We start from the raw sequence: 22,998 nt of genomic DNA, 5'->3' as shown, positions 1-22,998 counted from the left end.
AAAAGGCCATTAAAAGAAAAGCTGTCACTCTTGTTACAAAGTAACTACGAACAGTTACGGGAAAAAAATACTAAAATGTATTTGAAATTTATACCTCAGCATTTTCAGCAGGTTTCAGCAAGAACCAGAATTTCTATAGCATATTGGAGTGCCTGTTGACATTTTTGTTCATTCAACCTGGTTTTACAATTTTCTTTCACGTTCATTCAAGATATACTTGAAATCAAGGTAGTTAAGTTCTTCCACAGCAAACACATACAAGCATGCTATTATGGTCCTTGCTTTCTGGTACTGGGTCACGGTGGAACAGAAACATAACAAGCTAAAATGATGATTTGAGGTTATAACTTTGTTGAATAAGGTGAATGAATAAGGTTGTTGAAGAAATATGTTTCTAAATGCTATCTTGAGTGAGCTCTTGCCAATTGGTTGCAAGGGTGAAATTCAGTAGGACCTTTCACATTTCTTGCACATTAAACCAGAAGTCCATAGTCAAGGTGGGTCGAGAGAGTAGTATTGACCACAGCAGGAATGATTTTTGTTCACCCAATCCCAATATTGATTTTAAAGTCCTAAATCCAAACTTGACAGAGGAAGAGTGGCAAAGAAGCTGGATGTGGATGTTAACCGCATAGCAGGAAACAACTGGGCGCTTCTATCGTTCGCTGACCTCCTTTCAATCGCCACAGGAACAGTGGGGAGAGAATGACACGGTAGAAGTTGAACTTTCACCCCTTTCTCAAACACAGCCCATCCTGCTTGTGTCTGCAGTGTGCATGGGCATGTGTGTGAGTGAGTGTGTATGTCGAGACAAAGCATGCTAATGAGCAGAGGTGGGCACTTGATCAGCATTGACGGACTATCCGTCAGTCTGCCACCGACGGACGCCCGTTTTGCCGACGAATGACAGGAATGTAAAAAAAAATAAAAAAAACAGTGAATTAACATGTCGGAAGTGTCATTTTCATCCGTCGTTGTATTCGTCAGGACAAACATGACATCAGATAAAGTCTTAATTATGATTCAACTGACTTGCATGATAATCTGTAAAGTTGCGGCATCTTTATAGTACAAACTGCAAAGAGTCTGCAGTCAATGTGACAAATGGTCAGTTTAGGGCATCACCAAGCAGCGGAGAACCATGTTCAGTTGAGAGAATAAACGGGATTGGTTCAATTCACTGCTTATCATGCACCATTTACCTTACCAGAGATTCATTTGTAGTTGCTCCCTTTTTTACTTCTGGTTTCAAAAACCAAAACTCATACACAATCTCGCTGACCAAAAGTAAAAGTAATGTTTAGAATTAAGTATTAATTAAGTGTTAAGTGGAACAAGATTTTTTTTTTGTGTGTTATTTTGCTTTTTAAATGGTTTACATGAAGACATGTCTTGCTGATTCTGGGATGCCTTTCCACTGCAGGTGGCCCCGCTTTCTTGGTCTGCACCCAATTTGCATTTTTCTCTGATTGTCTCTTGACCAGGAAATGCAAAATATAAGTTTTCAACGGCACTCAAGTTAGTCTTTCCTCACCTGTTTGTCCCAACACGCAGCTGTAAGATCACAAAATAGAGCAAAGCATATCAGAGCATCTCCTGATGGAACAGCTACAGCATATGTTGGGTGTAATCTCTACAGCAATCCAATTTGAAGTGGATGGCTAGTAATTACCCGAATGACACACATTTACTAGTGCCTAGAAGTAAAATGATGTACAGTACGTTCATTCAAACATGGTACAAACATCCCAACAATAACTACAGTGCAACTAAGTATGCTTTCATGTGCCACATGACAACATTCTTAACACCATCCATCCATTCATTTTCCATAGCCGCTTATAGCACAACGCAAAAATTCATCTCATACCATTGGAAACCGCAAAACGATTAAACAAAAGATTCCATGTGATTTTTTTTAACCTCTTGCCGACACTGGTGTCTCACCCTACCATTTGAAAGTCACAAATTGACAATTTTCAATAAACCAAGCATGCAGGATTTTTGTCATGGGAGGAAACATATCCCAAGAAAATAGAGACAACACATAGGACCGTCTGAGCCAGAATTCACAACATTCAATCCCAGAACGGCAAATTACTCTTCTCTGTGCCCCCTCATTAAATACAAATACAAATGTGTGTGTGTGTGTATATATATATATATATATATATATATATATATATATATATATATATATTTAAGTCCTTTTATCAAAGACTAAAGATGAAATGAAACTTTACCTCTGTGACCTCCATGACTTTGATAGCTGCCATTTGACCTGTTTTGACATGTCGACCCTGTTAGAAAACATGATGAATGGCATTAGCATGGTTGTATTTAAGTTATACAATGTAGAAACATCAAGCAAAACAAGTAAACGTACATGCGGCAACGTATGTATAAATAGGCAAGTTTTTGTAATGTGTTTTCCTTTGAATTCTTCAGTTTTTATACCCAGTGCAAGTCTTGCACATAGTGCAGCCTAACAGTGCCCATGGATGGAGTTTTCTTTTTTTCAGTACTTTGATTGACCACTGCACACAGAAGGGGGCGTCGTGTGCCATTGTCAGATGAAACACAGCTCCCCTTATTCAAATCAGATGTGATGATCCCAATAAAAGAGAGCCCAGAAATATCAACGGCATACAATATATTAAAACGATGTACAATGTATTTATATTTCCCCCCAAGGTAAAACACAGAAACAAAAGAGAAAAGTAATGATTAATAATTCATATGAGGCAATGGTGGAGAAGTACACAATCATCATAACTGAAAATTAGTGATTGTACCCACCAAGCGTGCAGTGTATGAAATACTCGTATCATGGTAGTACCTTTATGGTATAACACAGGTTCACTGGTAGTTTACTGACAATGTGTTGAATCGGTAGCTGTTAAAGACACACTATGACAGAGAGCCGTTATTCCACTCATGGTACAGCATATATAGTGTGAGGTACTGTCAAGCCAACAAACCCTAATTCATTCTATCCTTGACATTATTTCAATAATTGCACGGAATTTTGGCAGATGAGCATGACTGTGATAAATAAGGAAATGGCCTTCCTGTCTTTCCTGTCACAATGGTGTCTGTTAACCGTGCTGCCACCACAAGTTATAAATGTGAAATGTTCTACTTATTAACAGCATGCACAACTGACACAGCCACACCGACACACACACACACAGAGCAAGAATTAATGAGCACAAGCACTTTCTGACAGTGTCCAATACATCTCACACAGACTTACGCCCCACATTTGAAACGCTGAAGAAATCAGACGTGCACACCAACATGGCATAATAAAAAAAAATGGTGTCCTTGAAACAAACAAGCACACACATGTGTCAGTGCTCTATAAATATTGTGCCAGTGAAAAGGTTATTATAATATATTCATACGTATTTTAATTAGATACACTATGGGCATTTATGACATAATGCAAACAGACAAAATAACAATGACTTCCTCACTTCAATGTCTGTGTGAAACTGTACCACAGCCTTCATCTTTCCTTTGTCTCTTTCAAAAGATACTGTAACAACCTGGAGTTAAATAACCTCATACTATATACTGTACAAAGTACAGTAGATACTGAGTGATACTGAGTGACTATGTTACACCCCACAACATGTGACATGCCAGCATTGTTTTAACATGCTGAACTAATTAGGTTGAAATTTTATGAAAATAGGGGCAGTTATTCATTGTGTGTATATATATATATATATATATATATATATATATATATATATATATATATATATATATATATATATATATATATATATATATATATATATATATATATATATATATATATATATATGTTGATATATATATATATGTTGCAGCAGAACAACTGATATCCACCCTCTAGCTCACCCCATTCCAGTAATTACTGTAAGTAAGTATACGTCTGATAAAAAATGCACATCTGTGCGTCAAAACTCAGCTCATATGGCTGACAGCTCAATCTTCCTCAAATGGTATTGAATAAAAATCAAATCTTTTAAGTTCCCGTTTAAAGACGGCAGCCATACTTTTGGCCTTCATTTATGGGGGAAAAAAGCATTGTCTTATATTTGGGGAATTACGATAAGTGTTTTGCACAAATGTCTTGACTAAAACGTTATGTTTCAGAAAGGTATTGGGAAAGTTGGTTACGGCCTATGACTGTAGGAGGTCACTGTGAAACGTTTTACAAGTAAACTTGTGACAACCATGTCAGCCACACACTTGGGTGATTCGCTGCTTTCCTCTTTAGTTTTCATCGCTCTCTCTACCTCTTCCTTCCTCCCCTGTGCTTGGACTTTCTGCCTCTCACCTCTGTCTTCCTTCCTTTATCCTGCTTTGCGTGCTCCCATGGCTCCACTTACCGCTAAGTCTTTCTTTTGTGCCCCTTGCAAACAGAAATAAAACTCGGAAGATGTTCCCTAAAGTCCCCTTATGGTTTGGCCCCAAAAGAGAGGAAGTTGAGATTTTGAAACAAAAAAGATTTAGGGAAGCATAAATGATTCATGTTGATTGCATTATAGTACAGTCTGACTCTGTGCGTCTATATGTCACAATAATGTGAAACATCAGCTGTGGGTGCAGCATGATTCGACCTTGTACATGTGACCCTTGACAGAAAAAAAAAAAACCTTGAAAAAAAACACTAAACGCAAATGTTCTATCATGTGCATGCATTTATTTTGGGGTGTTGAATATCACCTGCAATATAAATACCAAAAAGTCAAACAATGTTTTTATATATAGGTTAGCTCTTTTAAGCTCAAACCAGCAAAGGGGTGCAACATTGGTGTCTTCTACACTTTGGTGAAGTCAGTATTTTCACAAATTGTCAGACACACACACAGGTTTGTCTTAGTATCCAGTGAGGCTACCCCATGTTGCCCCTAACTCAAACCTTAACCATCACAACTGATTGCCTAACCCTAACCTCAACCAGCGTCCAATTCAAACCTAAACTTCAAATCCAAGTCTTGACCCTCAAAAAGAGAAGTGGGGAACAACAAAACCGCCCCACAAGGACAAGAGGTCCCAACAAAAGCAAAAACCTAGAATACGAGCCCCACTATGGAGCAAAACCAAAAACACACTCACATACAGTGCATACACACAGTGTCTTACACTCACAGCACTGAAATGACTTGCACGGAAGGGAAGTTCCTTTTGCAAACAAGGAAACGCCCTGTGTGTGTGTATGTACGTTTGCAAGCATGCAATGAGATAAAATGATGACTAGACGACGAGTGAAAAGAACAGGCACAATTTACCTTAAGGTAATACAGAATTAGGTTGGTTATTATAACTCATCCTATGCGTTTTGTTTTTTACGTTTGTTGAATACCATGCACTCACTTTATTGACTTATCAAAGAAAAAAAGGCAGTCCATAATACTGGACTGAAACAGAACTCCAGTTACATTATTTCTGTTAAGTAACTTTTTTTTTTCTAAGAAGACTATCAAAGTTTTATAAGAAGGTTCTTTATCCTATCTGTCCAAATTCTGCCATGTGATTGTTCCTGTTAAACACACAGCAGGGAGGCAGGGGCATGGGTGCATGCCTTGTGTGAATGTGTAATAGCAAAAAATGAAAAAGAAGTCACAGGGGAACTAGGTCAGCGTCTACTTTGGAAAATGAAGGAGAAATGTCTTCTACGTCCCGTAACAAGAAGTATATAAATCTGTGTTTTAAATGTCATTACCATGATAATGATGATAATGATTTTCATTACTTTTTTTTATTATCAGGGTCTGACACAGTGGCAAACTTTAAAAGGCACACTGATAAAAACTCCATGCTTTTGCACAGCGTGTGTCATTAGTTTTTGAGAATTCGATATCTGTTTTTCAGACTGATACCAGGATGAGTACTCAACTCTTAAGATGTCACCATTACTGATTAGAGATTACATGAAATTAAGCTCACTTTTCGATTACCCATTTCAATTTCTATGGTCAACTGAAACTCCTCCATTCATTTGGCAATTTAAAACTGCCATTCCTGCATACATCGGGTAAAAATGGTCCTGCACTATCAAACATAAGCAAAACATTGACAAAATACACATATGTATGTGATTTTAAATAAATAATTTTAAATATACTTTTTAAAAAACATATTTTTGATGCCTTTCTCTCAGTTTTTCTTCCAAGCTTTTTATTCCCATTCCTTAAAAAAATGTGTGTGGTTGATTAATGCTTTTATCTCATTCATATTTTTTGTACCATTGTCAACGATGAAAAGCACATTAGTGATAGTGTGACAATTTTGATTAGCACAGTGGGTGTCTTCCTTTCTTGTTTGCATGCAAAACGAATGTCTTGATCACATGGTGGATTTTTATAGAGCTTCTAAACCTGCCTTTTTAATCAAGCTAAACTTGACTTGAGTTATATTTCTTCTCTTTGCAAATGTTGTGCACAACAAAAAGTTCATTTAGAGTGAATGTCTTTCAAAGCTTATTAATGAAGGCTAATTTTAGAGGAAGGCTGCAAACGTTGCCGAGGAGGGTGATCTTTGAGCCGAGCGATACTTTGTAAGCGCCGCTTGCCTTCAAGTCAATCCAACACACAATTAGACTTTTGTTAAGGAGTTGTGTATGCGTTTCCAAACAAAAAGAGGCTATTGATTGTTGGCTATGTTCCAGGCTTAGTTTACAGGGATGACTGCACCATTTCTCGGGGTGGTATTAACAGGAAATGTAATCCAAACAGGGACTGATTATCCTTTATCATTACGATTATGTTTTCAAAGGCAGTAAAGCATTGACCATGTCAACACTGTTTTCTGTCCTGAAAAATCTGATCTTAAAGCATCAAAGGAATGGAAGGTTCTGAAATGGTAAATGGTCAGACACAAGCACTAATTTAGAATTCTGCAGTCGCAGTGCAAAACCAAGCTGAAGAATGCATCCTATTATGGCTGTTATCAAAATTGTGCAATTGTATTATCTACAATTTACTTTTGGATGCAGGCGTTGAAAAAAAAAATCGAATCAATCAAAGATTATAAATGTGTGCATAATTAATGCGCTATAACTGCAGCAACAACCATGGTCTTTAAAATGGATGATTTGAGTTGGCACTTCACAGAGGGATAACACCACCACGCATTTGAAATATGACTACACTGATCCAGTGGCATTCAAAATAAATGAAGCGTGAATACCACACAACAAGACCTTGAGACATTTAGCATTAGAGAAAATTCCGGTGAAGACTGGTTGCTTCAAGATGAGCATTGTCTTCAGAATTGGACATGCCACAGCGGTCTATCACATTAGATAGAACAATGCTGACTAATGGAGATGAGAATGGTAACATTTAGTCCAAGAAACCCCTTCCATTCATGTGATGGCAAGTAGAAACAAAGTATTGCATACATCTAAGGGCAGAGGTTATCAGTCCTTTTTTCCCCCTTTTATGTCATCGATTCCTGTGGCCAAGCTTCCTGTTTTTACGAGTTGAGAAATCAATGAATTTGTGTCATGAGAAAAAATCCGGACTTTTCTACCCTTGTGTAAGAGAAGCCAGTGAGTGTACACATTCCTCGCTGTGCTTCTTTTGCCACATTCAGGAAATAAAGACGCAATCATGACTCAAATCCAACTTCTCACATTCAAACTGACACCACATATAGACGTGTAAGTGGCAGTGAACATACAGTCAACATTCTTTAACTCTCAACTTCTTGTCGATTTACACCAACTGCAAAGCAATATACAGTAACTACAGTAATAGTTATTGCAGCTGAAGTCTTTATTCTAGCTTATCATTATCATAAAGTATCAAATGAGCAAATGTCCAATTAACTGAGGCTCTACACTGCTACAAATGCGGTTCCAATCCGACTTATGTGAATACTGTAATGTAATGTAGCATCAATCAGTTATACTGGCCGTGGTGATCTTAGACCCAGTTTAGTATGACGTAGCTCTGTCCTCCCTTGACCTGGTGAATGCATATGGCCGTCCTTTTGTGTTGACGATACTTGTCAAAAGTATCGCTTATTCGCCGCTATGGAGGCGATGATTAGGGGGTTATTAGTGGAGCGGCTGATGTTTGGCCTCAGCGACACTGCGAAGGTAACTTTGCGCTTGTGGAAGGATTTCTCACATGCCATCAATACAGGTTATTGTGATTGGTTGGCTGGTCTATCTAAATTGTATGCCAGCTAATCAAAAGCTGTGGAACTTTAAGACTCAGTTGCAAAGTCCAAGTTGATGTACTGTGCATGTCATGTCATAATCTACAGAACAATTAAGCAACACTTGACATTTGTGTATATTATCTCCTTTTTTATCAACTTTATAACTTTATTAGTATATTATTAGTCATTATTAGTATATATAGAGTTATTTGTATATTGTAACCATGCAGGTTACGGGATTCAAAAAGTGATGTGATTTACACACCCACCCAATAGCGTTGAGCTAAATATGGCTGTGACCACAAACCGTGACACTCATGCATGCATGCACAGACATTGTAAAAAGGAAGTGAATCAAACTCGGGTCCTTTAAAATGTGCTGCACAAGCCAATGATGGTGTACAAAGCTTACATATGTCTCCTATGTTGCAAACGGAAGTAGCTCAAGCAGGTTTTACTGGAAATAACATGAATATTGTGTTATTAACCATCGTGTGTCTGTGCTGAGACAGCTGGTCGGTCATGAGATGGTTTCTAAATCAAACAGGAAGTTTCCAAGAACGGCCACCAGTTTTGAATTGAATTGAAGCAAAAAAGTTATTACGGTTTTCTTTTCTGAGATAAAGTCATTCAGGGATGAAACGATTAATTAAGCCAAATGTGGTCATAAGGCCACACAGTGCTTTAAAATAAACCATACAAAATATTGTATGGGCACAAACCTCTTGGCACACTTTCATTTTGAAGTTATTCTCGAATTAAAAAATCTTTTTTTCCTTCTTGGACTTAATCGCGCTGACATTTAATTGTACGCCGACTGTTGCCGGCTTTTAGCGCAGCATCGAGAATAAATCAGCTGCTGGATAGTGGCGCTTAAGTGCGCCCAAAAGCAGTATTATTTTTCAGAGGCAGTTCAATACAGTAGACTAAAATGAATGTACTTTCCAATCACCAGTGTGACAATATTTTGGTTTTCTAGGAGAAATGAATGGTAAATTATTGGCATGTAAAACACAGTTTGTAAATACAGCAAAAAAAAAAAAAAGCGACCAAAGATAACATGAGCTGCATGCATTTTGTAAAATTAGCTCAGGCGCAGCTGAAAAAAAATAAGCCTATGATAAAAATGACCCCCTGTTTATAATTTACATTTGCACGCTAGATAGGAAATTTTCTTGCAGTCTGATGAATAAAAAGAACATTTTGAAAAGTGTAAAATTTATATTGGCCATTATTTTATGTCACACATTTTGCTTAAATCTCATTTACTCAGTCTCATGAGACATCTAGCCCATCTACTTATACATATACATTTGTTAATTCTGAAAATCCGTTTGCATAAACAGGATGTATACTGTAATTTGAAGTGATCCTTTTAAAACCAACCCTTCCCGTAAGAACACGCTCTGCTCCTGCCTGCGCTCTGCCGACTCGATGTGAACTGTTTGCCCCAGACACTTCTTCCAAGTAAATCCTATTAGTGAACTTGAATTGGGACCTGCTCAACACGCCTACCTTTTTTTCAAAATACAACTGGTTGCTCTCAAGCAGACTGTCAAACTCATTTTAGCTCAGGAACTACATGGGGATAAAATCAATCCTCAAGTGGGAAGGACAGGTAAAATTATGCTTTATATCTTAAAAATAGTCAATCAAATGTAGATTTTTGCTCTACGAACCAGCCTGGTCACGATTCAAAATAAAATCACTATCTTTTTGGTCCGCTATGTATCACAACATAGCATTTGTCCTTAAGTTGCATGGAATTAATGGAAATTTATAATGATCATTTTTTTTTCCATTGGTTCATATGATACAGTATATATATTGTAAAGAACATATAATAAGAAGCACTAAAAATAAACAAATAAATACAATAAAACACTATCCAGAAGAGGGAAAATGCTGGAAAAAGCAGTGCAGCGAACTGCAAAAAAAAATTCAATTTCAATTTCATTTTGGATACTGGGTGGGACCCACGTAATGATAAAGTGTACACAATAAAATACGTTAAAAAACTCAGGAAGAAAAAGTCATAAAGTAATGTCAAATACATTGGCGCTATGTGCTAACTGCTGAGCTGAAAATAAAGTACATTTAAAAAACAAATACAAGATGAATTGTTCATAATACATCACAAATCTAAGCCGAATGTCTGGTAATGGCCCATGCTGCGACCCTTGCCCATTTTAACTATCTTCGGGCAATCAAAGGGTTTTACTTGCACTGAGCAGTAGCACAACAAAGCTAGATGCTAATGCTAATATAAAAGTTCCACTTTCTGTCACTGAAGCGATCAGCAGGCTATTTGGCACAAGCATGGCGACTGGCCACTTGCGCTTGTAAGTTGCAGTGCTGATCTTGGCATTGCGTGTAAAAGAAATCATTTTTTGACTTATAATGTTCGTTGTTAGGCACGAGGAAGCCTGCGGAGAATGACTGTTAATCAGTTAATTGTTATTGAGCATGAGTTGCGGCTGACAGCAGCTCAGTACCACACGCATGTTAACCATTTTTTCTATTTTTCTTTCAATAAAAGAAGCGATTGAAGAGAACCAGGGCTGAGTGACTCCTTAACGCACGCAAGGGCATTACCGTATTATAGACAGCAGACTCAAAGGTTTGGGCTTATTTTTTTTTTCTTTTTTTTTCAATGCTTCATGAAATCATCTTGCGGGCCAGATGAAACCTCCGGAACTGGCATGCTGGCCATACGTTTGACACACCTGCTCTATGCTTTCTCAGCTTGTGCAGGTACACCAAGCTAATAGACTCTGACCATTTATTGACATCACACAAACATACACTGTTAGACCTGACAGGTACTTATCTGGAGTGTTTTTTCAAAGCCTTATTGACCAATGTATCAAAGCTTGTGTCCACAGATATGCATTGACAAGACACCCGTCTATGATTGTTTCTAAAGGTCACTTGAGACACTTTAATGAGAGGGCTTTCTTGTGTGAGCTGGCATTTATACAAAAGCACAGAATAAGTATTATTCCTGAAATTAATTATGTCAGGTTTTACCTTAGCTAAAACAGCCAAATGCACTACCAAGTGCTGAAACACACTATTGCCGTTTTTATTGATGCAAAAGGTATTTCTGTTTACTTCATTATGAATCAAAATGTTCTGTTTACTTCAAATTGAATCAAAGTGATACTCTGTAAAATAACCCATTTCAGCACTACAGTGAAAATCTTTATCAGATTTGAAGCAAATATTGATAGCGCTTTGCTTGGCCTATGCACTGTCACTCCACAACATCATGAGGGTATTAATCAAACTCTTTTCATACTTAAATTAGCCAAGCCAACATTTTGAGGAAGTACCGAACAATAGAGTCACACAAAAATTGGGTGTTTGACAAATCAGTGTGTAATTAAAGTAAAACATCCTGCTTGCTTAGTACAACAACAACAACAACAAAAGAAAAATGGAATGTACATCTCATTGCCATTCATCATGAGGGAGTATTCAATTTCTTGCTTTCAGTTATGGTACCATCAGTTTAATATGTTTTTGGTTAAGAATGATGACATCATTATCCATACAGTCATTCAATGCTTTGCAAAATGTCCAATTAAGGTTTCACCTTAATAGATTGTGCACTGTTACTGGACGATTACTAAGTGTTTTGGTCGTCACTGTGAGAAAATTGCTTTGAGCATACTTAAGGAGAACATTTGCATAGAATAGCATTAACGTGACCTCTGGAACCAGTCAGCAGTAACAAAGCTAAGCAAAATATTGTGGAACTCACCTTGTACACTTGACCGTATGTTCCATTGCCTACCACCTCCACCAGCTCAAAGATACCTGCGGGATCCTACAGAAAATAGGGTCAAGAAAAATCAAACATAAGTGGATTGCATCAAGAAAGCCAAACAAAGTTGAGATTAAATAAATTGTGTACTGTACTCATATTGCACAATTCAGTTGTTCCCGAGGGTGACCGGGGAAGCGGAATTGCAAATCTGGATGACATTATCATTTATGCGCACACTTACTTAGCCCCCTTTTTTTTTCGTTTCCAATCTAACGTGTTTGGGGTTATTAAAGCAGCTATAAGAGCACACAAATACCATGACAAAAAATGTAACATCTGAGTTTAGTATTATTTTGTTTTTGTCTGCTAGTGTGCATGAAAATGCTTCTCTTTGCACTGTGGCGTAATTGTATGCAGCGCATCAAGTGTGCACAGTTATTCAAAGTATCCAAAGTTTCCCTGAAAGAAATGCTGTACACATACCATAGTCACGCAAGAGAATGTAAGTGACACGGCTGACAATAACAACAACCTCTACAAGAAAGTTCAACAGGACTTACAAGGTTGACAACATGCAGCATTTTGAAACATTACGTACAACGCGACGTTAGTACCACCAAAACGATGTTGGCAGTGACAAAAACAGCAACAACAAATTAATTTTGTTGTTAATTTTGACAGTACCCAAATGTTTGCATAAAACGTCTCATTTTAAAGGTGGAGAAGTTGTGTCTGCTCTTACTCTCAGCGCAGCAAGATCTATGCTATCCAGACTTCGAGTGGTATTTTCTCTCGACATTGCTGCCAATAATGTTGTTAGGGCGTTGATCTCTGTGGTCAAGTCATGGACGATCCAGTTTTCTCGTCAAACTAACGGACTTGTCTCTTGAGTCCATTCTCAAGTTGTACCAACAGTATCAAGCTTCCGTTTCAAGCGCACTGTTTCCGTAAGGTTCTTTCACAATAATGCAGTTAAAGGCAGTACTAAAAACTTTTACGAAAGTGGGTCATCACATTTTGTAAGACTTGCGTCTGGTTTACACTCTGGGTAATAACACTATTATTCATATTTAATTTTAATCAAGTTTACTTTTCAAATGTCACGCTTTATTCCCTCGCTGAACTTTCTTTTAATCCATTATTTGAAATGCGCCTGCTTCAATTTGTGTTACTCATACGTGATCTAACTTGATCTATTGCTCTCATACCAACAATTTTATTTCCGTCATAGACCGCCAAGAAAAACGGCTGAAAACCTCATTGCCAACAAGATCCCAATTTAAAAACGTTGATGCCCCCCCCCCCCCCCCCCCCGAAAAAAAAACTGTTATGGTTTTTTAAAAAAATGGTGCTAAAAATAGAAGAAAAACTCTGGTTGTATCATCTAGACTAGATCCTAGATGCAAACTAGAGCAATAAAATACGCTTTTGAGTTAATGGTTTACTTATTTTTGTATTTTTAATGCATAGATGCAATGCACTCCAAAAAATATGAGTGATTCAAAAAACGTCTCATGACCCATATGAGTCAGAACGGTAAAATAATTAAGTCTTTATGTGGTGCACAGTTTGTATGTGCCTTTTTGTTTGTATGCCTGGAAGAACACAGAATCATGGCCAAAATACAGCAAATGTCTTTTTCGAACTGTCTGAGTGCTTGTGTGCTTATGAGCGCACTACGCGAGTGCGGTTGTGAGCTCACGTGTGTGTCACAGTGAATAATGCTTCCTCTGTGGTCTCACATAGTGGCCCTGTTCACACCCAGTGTCAGCTGCCTACACACGGACACGTGCACGCGCATCATCACAGTTTTTGCAGCAAGTCAATTTTAACTACACTGCATTCTTCACAACAATCAACACAATCACCCAGCGATTGATTGTTGTGTGTTGCTCCAACAGAGTTGCTATTATTTTGACTATTTATTTCTCTACAGGGGACCAAACGACATCAAATGATGAACCAAACCACAGGATTTACAAGCAGATTTCAAAAGGTTTGTATGAGGTAATTCACGTGAAAGTTGTTTTGAATAAAAGTCCGTGCATTATGACATTAAAACTATTTCCTCTGAAGCAAAATAAAAAAAAAATACAATTCACAAGTTCCTTGTTGAATTGTGTTTATAAAAATAGTCCTGATTTGAAACATTTTCAACTTGAGCGCGCCATCATGGTGACATCAGAAAATGCATCCAATATAAAAGAGTAAAGCAGAGTGCCGACTGATGGGAAAAACATTGATGTCACTTCCTGGTAGACCGCGATGTCTTGTATCGGAACGCCTGGTGGTAAAAACTGCGAAAATCCAGTATAAAAAATTAAACCTGTGAAAAAGGCGTACCAACAATTTGTCCACGAGGACAGTACCTATTATCTAAGCACAGTTTCTTTGGGTTTTCCTTCTATCTATAAAAAAAAATAACAGAAGAATATTTAGGGTACACTGATACTAGTACATTTCTAAATGGTACCTATCACACTAAACAAACTAAAACAAACAAAACATTCAATTGATTATTCATCTTGAGTCTTACAGTCTATGATGGGTTAAAAGATCAATGCACTCTGCCTGAAGAAGTCCTGGAACTCTAATGCGTCACAACTTTTAATAGCATAGCGTTTAGTACAACTCAATATTGATGCAACTGGTCAGCTGGGCTCTTGACTCAATCCACAATTTTTTTTTCCTTCGAGAAGGGCAACTGAAGGGAGCTTTCTTGCCCGTCCGGGACATTCACCCCGTTACGTTAACGATCCAGGGAACAAGTAGAGGGTTGTTTGTCTGTCGATCTTGTATGTAGACAGAGGACGTGGAGGACATCTACATCATTGGATTTTTGATCACAGGGATTTCTGTTGTATCGACAAATTGGACAGGTCAGTGCAGATGGATTGGAGGAGAGGCTGCGAGCCAATTTTGAAGTCATTGAGCGAGTGACCAATGCTCAGACTCAAGCTACGAGTGACCCGAACTGCAAATTTGACGTGGTTCTTGAAGCACCTAACTATTATATTCGTCTTGTCTTTATCTCTGACGAACGGAAAGTAATGGACGCAATAAGAAAATGTTGGTATTAAAAACTGGATTGTTGTAGGTAAATCTCCACTGAAGGCCCAGGTACCAATTTCATGGCCAGTACTGCTAAAAACACAGTGAAAATTGATCATTTTTGACAGAAGATGAGTTTGAGGATGCTGCACTGACGCTTAGAAAATTGAGCCTGAGTGTGACAAATTGGAAATATGCAGGCCATGTATCCATTGTGGACTACTCAGAGATTTTCAGCAATGAATTTCACGAGCTGCTGCGCCGTGAAATGAACGTTACATTTCTAAATTGTCATTACATCTTCATATAATGAGCCAACCAGGACCTGCCCGGTGCTAAGCTACATGCCTTCGAGGGCTAATAATCAGTCCTCTGACATACATAAATTATAAATTCACTCAACATGGACACACCAGCATAATCTAATGAGACTACAGTACATCAAACATTTAGGGACCTATTTTTGTAGACAGGCGCCCGTGATCTGCGTAAAAACGGACACACCTTCATTGTCGATCAAGTGAGGAGGGTTTGCGTATGCCAATTTCCTGGATAAGTAAATTTTTTCAATGCCATATACCCTGTGAAATCTTTTTTCAGGCAAGCAAAACAATTTGGAATGGAAGAAAAATACCTAAAAACAGAGTGCTATGCCATCCTTGTATGATTTATTAAACTTTATGTTAATATAAAAAAACATATATTACATCTCTTTTACTTCTGGTTCGTCTGCTGGAAAATTGCGTCGCTAAAGAGAATGCAAAACTGTGTAAAACAACAAAATAAAGCGATGAAGCGTTTTGCCATGGAGTCACTAAAAATATTTAGCAGTAAATTGCTTCTTCTTCCAGAACACAGCCATAAGTTGCTTCATGTTCCAATTAATGTGCTCTTAATCCGAAAAGAAAGCAGTTATGTTCGTGTCATGACATTAAATTCAATTTGCTGATAGCTACAGAAACCCTGTTCAGAAAGACTGTTGAACTCTCATGCACTACCATCAAGTCTCGGACAAAACCAGAGGAAAGACAACTTCATGTGAACATTAAACTGCGCTGAACCCAAAAAAGAGCGTTTAACCTTTACACTGTTAAAGTGGTACCTATTATTTTTATTGCCATGCAATTGTGCTCGTTTGAAGTTTTATTCAAAAATTGAAAGTACAGCCAGAATAACCATTTAACCGTTTTCGTACGTCACAACATAAAACGTTCTTAATTTTACTTGCAAGGTACTGGATTTTTTTAATCAATCGTTTTCTCAGCTGATTAGTTGAGAGACCTCGCACAATTTCAAACTTCTACAGAAGTGCTTCCATAGTCAAACATGTTGAACACCCTTACAATTGGTTCGTGGTCAAATAAAAGGCTGGTCCACGAAGTCGAATGATATACAGCAGCACTGCAAAAAATCATGATATGTTAAAACTATGTATTTTCATGACTTCTTTTTACACTCACCACAAGAGGACGTTGTTGAGCTAATAAGTGCCTTTGATGCCCTCACATGACTCCCTCAAGATTGTTTTATTACAAATGACCATACTACAATTCTTTCTATTTTTTTTTTTTTTTTATTTCTACCACGTCCCCTCATGATTTGTGCATGTCCCGCATATTGCTATCCTAAAAATAACACCGTGTGGCCATATTCATACTAAAAAAACAAATCATATTAATCATGTATATTTTAATTCATATTTAACATGTTGCGTCTGCCTCTGAAATCTATGCGCTCTCTGTCATTTTGTTTCACTTCCCTTTTAGAAAACCTTCTAGCAGTTTCGGAGGTATTGTTACGTTCCGCATTTTGCCCGTTTTCTAAATTGGTTGACATTGCGGATCGCTGCCATGTTTCTTTTTTTTTTTTAATTCATTTTTGTTTGTGGGTGAATGTCAAGCTTAACAAGTCTTCTCAAGGAGAAATGTTAAGCAAGGCAAATTTTAGAACTTTGAAATGTATTTGTTAGACAGTAGTATTCTTGCTAACTAAATCATGCGAGGCTCTGCCATCAAGTTTTTCATTAGTTAAAATTGTCCTCCCTGTGAATAGGCACAAATATTGAGGTAATTTATTGGGATGGCTCAAAAGCACCTCATGGTGATATTACCATGGTGCTTATTTCCCTTGTAGTCAGTTCTGTTATTAAAAAAGTGAGTCCAAATGCAAGGTCTGCTTTGCAAATACCTGAAAAATATTTGAAATATAGTCCTCGTCTTACCCTATTGGATTTTGTTTCTGTTCAGCGTGTTTGAATGTTCTGTGTCCATTCACGTCTTGCCATGCAAGGAGGCTGTGCGCTTACATCCATGAAAGAAAAGCAATTTGCCCTGTAATTGAAAAAAAAAAAGAATTTGCAGGGTATGAACTTAAATATGAGGAGGCAATCACTCGACTCTTGAACCTAGCAGCATTGCAGCCAGGAACATTATTGTTAGGTCTTCCAAATGATGAATGAGAGAGGAAGGAGAAGACAGGAAGAGAGCAGATGATATAAAATATGCAGTTGAAGAGGAGACGACGATGATCACGATGGTTACACAGCATCCATAGAGCTGGAAAGAGCATTACAATAGTAGTAGGAGCGATTCAAAATATATAAAACAACCCATATGACTTTTATTTGTCTTTAAATTATTCCAACCAATATATTCAAAGAATATTCAGAAAAAAAATGTAAATAAAAAAAAACAACAACTAGACGTCATATTGCAATAGGATATGACAGCTAAATGATAATTATTGTATCAAATAACCAGAATTCATTGGTTCTATTACTGTAAGGACAATGACAGAACTTTTGCATAAATTCAAAACATGTTCTCTGCTTAAATATCATGTTGAGAGTAATAATCTTTCTTTTTTTCTTAAAGCTCACAAAAACCTGTGGTGCTCCCTGTTAACGATTCGTGGTCCATCTTGAAAGAGAAACAACATGACATGAAACAGAAACTGCAGGGAGGAAATCACTCCAGTATAGATATATATGTGTACATTATTGAAGCTATACAGAGATTATTGTAACAAAACAACATTGAAAACCAAGCCAGGTAAAACTCTCACCAAAGTTAAAGAAGGAAATAAAATAAAATAAAAATCTCAACATTTAGGAGAACCACTCCCTTTTTTTCGATTTGTCACCCCATCAACACCACACCACCCCTCATGTTAAAAGAAGTTGCGACAAATGATTGTGTCTCTTCATCTACCTATTTTTTGAATATCTTTTTTTTTCTTTATATATATCCAAACGGGTGATCATGCAAATAGAAAAAGCCATGTCCTTTACGACTGTGGTTTGAGGGTAAAGGTTTTCCAGTTCATCTCTTCACCAGTTCAACCAGCTGAACACTGAAGTTTCTCAACAAATAAATTACGTGGACGTACAGCTGTAGCTATCATCCATCCATCCGTTTTCTATATTTATCCACAATGGGGTTGCGGGTGTGCTGCAGCCTATTCCAAAAGTCGGGGAATAACCTGGACTGGAGGCCAGCCAATCGCAGGGCAAGGCCAATTTTCAATCTTCAATTAACCTAACATTCATGTTTATAAAATGTGGGAAAGATTTGATGAAACCCATACAGACACACGAAGAACATGTGATCATATGTGATCATACCGCTGCATCCATCATTTGCTTCTTAATTTCATCAGTGGATGTTTTCCATGGAAATGCAAGTTTGCCCCCCCAAAATAAAGAGAAGGTCCGCTTATTTCAAGTGTGTTTAAAAACTTGTTTCATTTATTAGTCCACCACACAAAGTCATATTTTTCCAGCTAATTTTGATGTTCATGAAAGAAAGACGCATAAAAAATTCAAACCCACTATTTCACAAAATTAGAATATTTCATGTCACTGCACTTTGATACAGTAAGCATTCAGCCTCTTCTGTAATTTCCTCTTGAGACCTTTTCTCATGGACGTTTTTCTCCAACGCCTCCAAATCCGCAGGCTTCCCCATGATTCTGAAGAGCCAGACGGGGAGGATTGAAAGGCAGAGGAAAATCTCTGCAGGTGTTTTGCCTTAATTAGCATACAAGGCCGGAACAGGGGGAGCCTTCTACGTTGAACTTTGTCATGATATTCTAATTATGTAAAATGGTTTTTCATTCCTGCTCCCTTCTGTCATAGTCATCTAAAATGAAACAATTAAGACTTGCGTTATTTCAAATGAGTGTGGTGGACTAATACACAAGCTTGACTTTTTGTGAAAAAAGAAAAAAAAAAAGAATAAATGGACTTCCCGTCCATATTTAATGTAGCCAATATATCACATTTAAATGTTGTTTGAGGTCATTAATTTTGTGACTTGACCATGTGGGACAGTTTTTTTTTGAGAATATATATATATATATATATATATATATATATATATATATATATATATATATATATATATATAAAACCCAGTCCAAGATTATGAAAGAGTGAAATGAGTATTAGAATGTCTCCAGAAATTATTCCCAGGCTTCACTTTTTCCACATTTTGTCATCTTATTGCAAGGATGTCAAGGTCATCGTTATTGTAGGCCACATTCTTTTTTATACTTTTTTTTATTTTTTTTATACATTTTACACAAAAAGATGCGGCGGGCCACATCTGACCCACGGGCCTTGAGTTTGAAAGATGTGTCTTACTTCCTTATTCCAAATTATAGTAATTTAAATTCTTACTGTACTTCAAAATGTTACACACAATAATAAAATATGTCAATGTGAAGTTTTAGAAAACCAAGAAATGACATTTACATAGGTATTCACAGCCTTTGCCATGAAGCTCAAAATTGAGCTCAGGCGCATCTTTTTTTCACTGATCATCCTTGACCTGTATTTACCTGTATTAAATGGAGTCCACCTGTGGTAAATTCTGTTGATGGGACATGACTTGGAAAGGCACAAACCTGTCCATATAAGGTACCACAGTTGGCTGTGAATGTCAGAGCCAAACACCAATTATGAAGTCAAAAGAATGATCTGTAGACCTGCGAGACAGGAGTGTCTTGAAACACAAATCTGGGGAAGGATACAGAAATATTTCTGCAGCTCGGAAGCTCCCAATGAGCACAGTGGCCTCCATTATTCGTAAACGGAAGTGTATGGAACCATCAGGGAGTCTACCGAGAGTTGCATGTCTGTCTAAACTGAGCAATAGGGGGAAAAGCGCCATAGTCAGGGAGATGACATAGAACCCCATGGTCTCGACCTCAGACTGGGGCAAAGTTTCATTTTTCAGCAGCACAACAACTCAAAGCACACAGCCAAGTTCTCAAAGAATGTCCTTGATTGGCCCTGCTAGAGCACGGACTTGAATTCGATCGAACATCTCTGAAGAGACCTGAAAATGGCTGTGCACACATGCCTCCCATCCAAGCTTGAAAATTACTGCAAAGAAGAATGGGCAGACCTGCTCAAATATAAGTGTGCTAAACCAGTGGCATCATTTTCAAAAAAATACTTGAGGCTGTGATTGCTGTCAAAGGTGGATCAACAAAGTACTAAGCAAAGGCGATGAATATTTATGGTAAGTAAAAATCAAAATATATCCCCAAAACCTTTTTCATAGTCATATTTGTTGAGATGTTGTGTGTAGCATTTTTCAGGTCGGAGACTAATTTAAGACCATTTGGAATAAGGCTCTAAGGTGACAATGTTGGAAAAAGTGAAGTGCTTTGAATACTTTCCGGTAAGTTCATACTGAAGGAAAAAAAATGACAGGATAAAGTCAAAATATAACAATAGAGATGGACATGAATATTACAATTTACTAGTGAATTTAGAAGTATAAATCTTGTACTTGCAAGACAGTGGCGAACAGTGGCGTTTGCGTTGTGTGGAAATTTTAATTTGCACATTAAAATAGCAGTAAAAACTGCTTATGACACACACACACACATTTTATATATATATATATATATATATATATATATATATATATATATATATATATATATATATATATATATATATATATATATATATATATAAACCACCCCCCCCCTTTTTTTTTTTTTTTCAGAGTGACCCTAAAACAAACCCAGGGTTGGTGGATAACTAAACATTGTCCATCCAATCAAAACATCAACAAGTCCAACGTTCATGCTTCTTATTAGGCTGCAAAATTTCAGTGACATATCTTCCTGTATTGCAAACATACATGTCTATTTAAATCCTACAGTTTGCAATTGAGTGGTAGGCTCAGTAAAAATATACAATCAGTTTAATCAGTCAGTCAAAGTTGGTCCATAAGCAGTCCAGAGCTTGTCCGGTCTACATGGTTTAAATTATTAGAGCCCAGTTTTTGTCGACAAGCTGTGTTGAAGACAACCCAACACATGTCTATGACAGGTCCAAAAACCTTTGTCCCAAGTCAGTGAGAATTTCTTTGTAAACCGGTAGTGTTTATTCCCGTATCAGCGGAGCAAGGTTTCTACCAGATGTCAGAGCTTAGTTCTCTGCTGGTGAGGGGAACAAAGGTGCTGTTCAGGTGAAGATCCGGCTTCTTTCCAAGTGTGCTGCTCTGAGAAACCTGGGGACACACAACATTATATAGTGCTAAGCAATCATCACCTTCAAAGTAGAATTTTGGCTTTAATCTATAGTGCATCCTTAAAGAAGAAAATTATCACAGTGTTGGATAATTAATACACACAAAGCAAAGGGTGTATCATGTTATCTACCTTTACATCTAGAAGGATTTAGAAAATTCTTGATTTTGCCTTGAAACACCATCACAATGGATGTGAAATAAGACAATGAAAAAGGAGATTAAATGAAATAAGCTTTGCGTGTCATTTGTTTGCTCTGTAATATATTTCCTGTACTTTAATATGAGTTCTATGACCTTACATCAAAATGTGAAGGATAGAGAATTACAGCACACTTAACAACTTGTCACATGCTGGTTCATACCACCTTGCATTGGTGATGGGCTCTTCAGTTGCAATACAAACGGCAAGTATACCATGGTAGTTGGCGGCGAAATTAGGGCGATAATTCGCAACTGTTGCTATTATTAGTGACTTTTCCGACTTGTAGTGAATACTTAAAAACAAAAAAGGCAAACAAAAAAAAAAGTTGACAAATCTAGTGACATTTTGTGGCATTAATTGGAGACATTCAAAGACTAATTAATGGCTCTGTGCACATACAGAGTGCTGGTCCTTTGACATAATCACACCATCACACTTTATGGGCGGGCAAGCTAGACAGAAACTCCACTACTAGTGCATATATAAAATTGAAATTAAAATGTCCACAAAATTGTCCCCTTGAATGTGGAATATAGACATTTTCAGGTGGTGTAAAATGGTGACAGTGAAAGCAAATAAATGATAAAAATATTTTTCAGATTTCACTATACTTCACTATAGCCACTTTGTTTGTGTCTCCTTTTTTGTTTTTTGCCTTCAATGACCAAACCATATTTGGCAAGATCAAGCCACTGACTTACTTTTATTGGAAAACAGGTAAATTATTTTGCTTTGGGAAGAAAAAAAAATCAACAATAATGACTAACCAAAGTCATAAACACTCTTGAGGATTTATCAACGGCAAATTCCGCAATTAAGACGAGCCTTCATGACTGTATAGTAAATACAGTGTTTGACTCAAGAACCACTGGTAACATAAGAATGTGGAAAACATCTAAAACGATCTAAAAAGCCCCCACTATTCTGAAATAATGCTCTTTTAGCCAATAGATATTTTTTTCCAAGTAAGAGAAATGTATAGAGAAGTCAATGACCCAACGCATAACACAACAAGAGCTACAATTACTAAAGACAAATCTAAAGACAGCAAGTACCACAAACAAGTAGAAAATGATGATGGGTGCAGTGGTGAGATGGTGAGAGGAAACTGGTTGAGGAGCACACCAACGTCGTCAAACTTAACTTGTAAGCCCCTGAAAACGCATTGAAGAAATATTCAATCACATCTCACCCGTTTTTTTCTTGCTTTTTAAATCCATTATGGTGGTGCCTAAAGACAAAATCATAATTAT

At 37.2% G+C, this 22,998-nt stretch overlaps 2 protein-coding genes across 5 annotated transcripts in view; both read right to left on the bottom strand.

The window, feature by feature from the left end:
* Positions 1-12,820, bottom strand: part of LOC148413608 (mitogen-activated protein kinase kinase kinase kinase 4-like) — a 37,209-nt gene extending 24,389 nt beyond the window's left edge. The window contains exons 1-3 of the mRNA XM_088431713.1: positions 12,684-12,820; positions 11,936-12,001; positions 2,244-2,300 (exon numbers count right to left, since the gene is read on the bottom strand). Of these exons, the coding sequence (XP_088287839.1) occupies positions 2,244-2,300; positions 11,936-12,001; positions 12,684-12,740 (180 nt within the window). The 5' untranslated portion in view covers positions 12,741-12,820. The remainder of the gene's footprint in view (positions 1-2,243; positions 2,301-11,935; positions 12,002-12,683) is intronic.
* Positions 12,821-21,007: 8,187 nt separating this feature from the next.
* The window catches only part of il1rapl2 (interleukin 1 receptor accessory protein-like 2), a 186,285-nt gene continuing 184,294 nt past the window's right edge, over positions 21,008-22,998 (bottom strand). For all 4 annotated transcript variants that reach the window (XM_088431432.1, XM_088431435.1, XM_088431434.1 and 1 more), the window contains one exon: positions 21,008-21,522. In XM_088431432.1, the coding sequence (XP_088287558.1) occupies positions 21,434-21,522 (89 nt within the window). In that variant the 3' untranslated portion in view covers positions 21,008-21,433. The remainder of the gene's footprint in view (positions 21,523-22,998) is intronic.

This window comes from Hippichthys cyanospilos, chromosome 13 (genome assembly GCF_059441005.1).
Source record: "Hippichthys cyanospilos isolate Australia breed blue-spotted pipefish chromosome 13, RoL_Hcya_1.0, whole genome shotgun sequence".
In the NCBI taxonomy this organism is placed as follows: Eukaryota; Metazoa; Chordata; class Actinopteri; order Syngnathiformes; family Syngnathidae; genus Hippichthys; species Hippichthys cyanospilos.
This window is presented reverse-complemented; position numbering and strand designations above follow the sequence as displayed.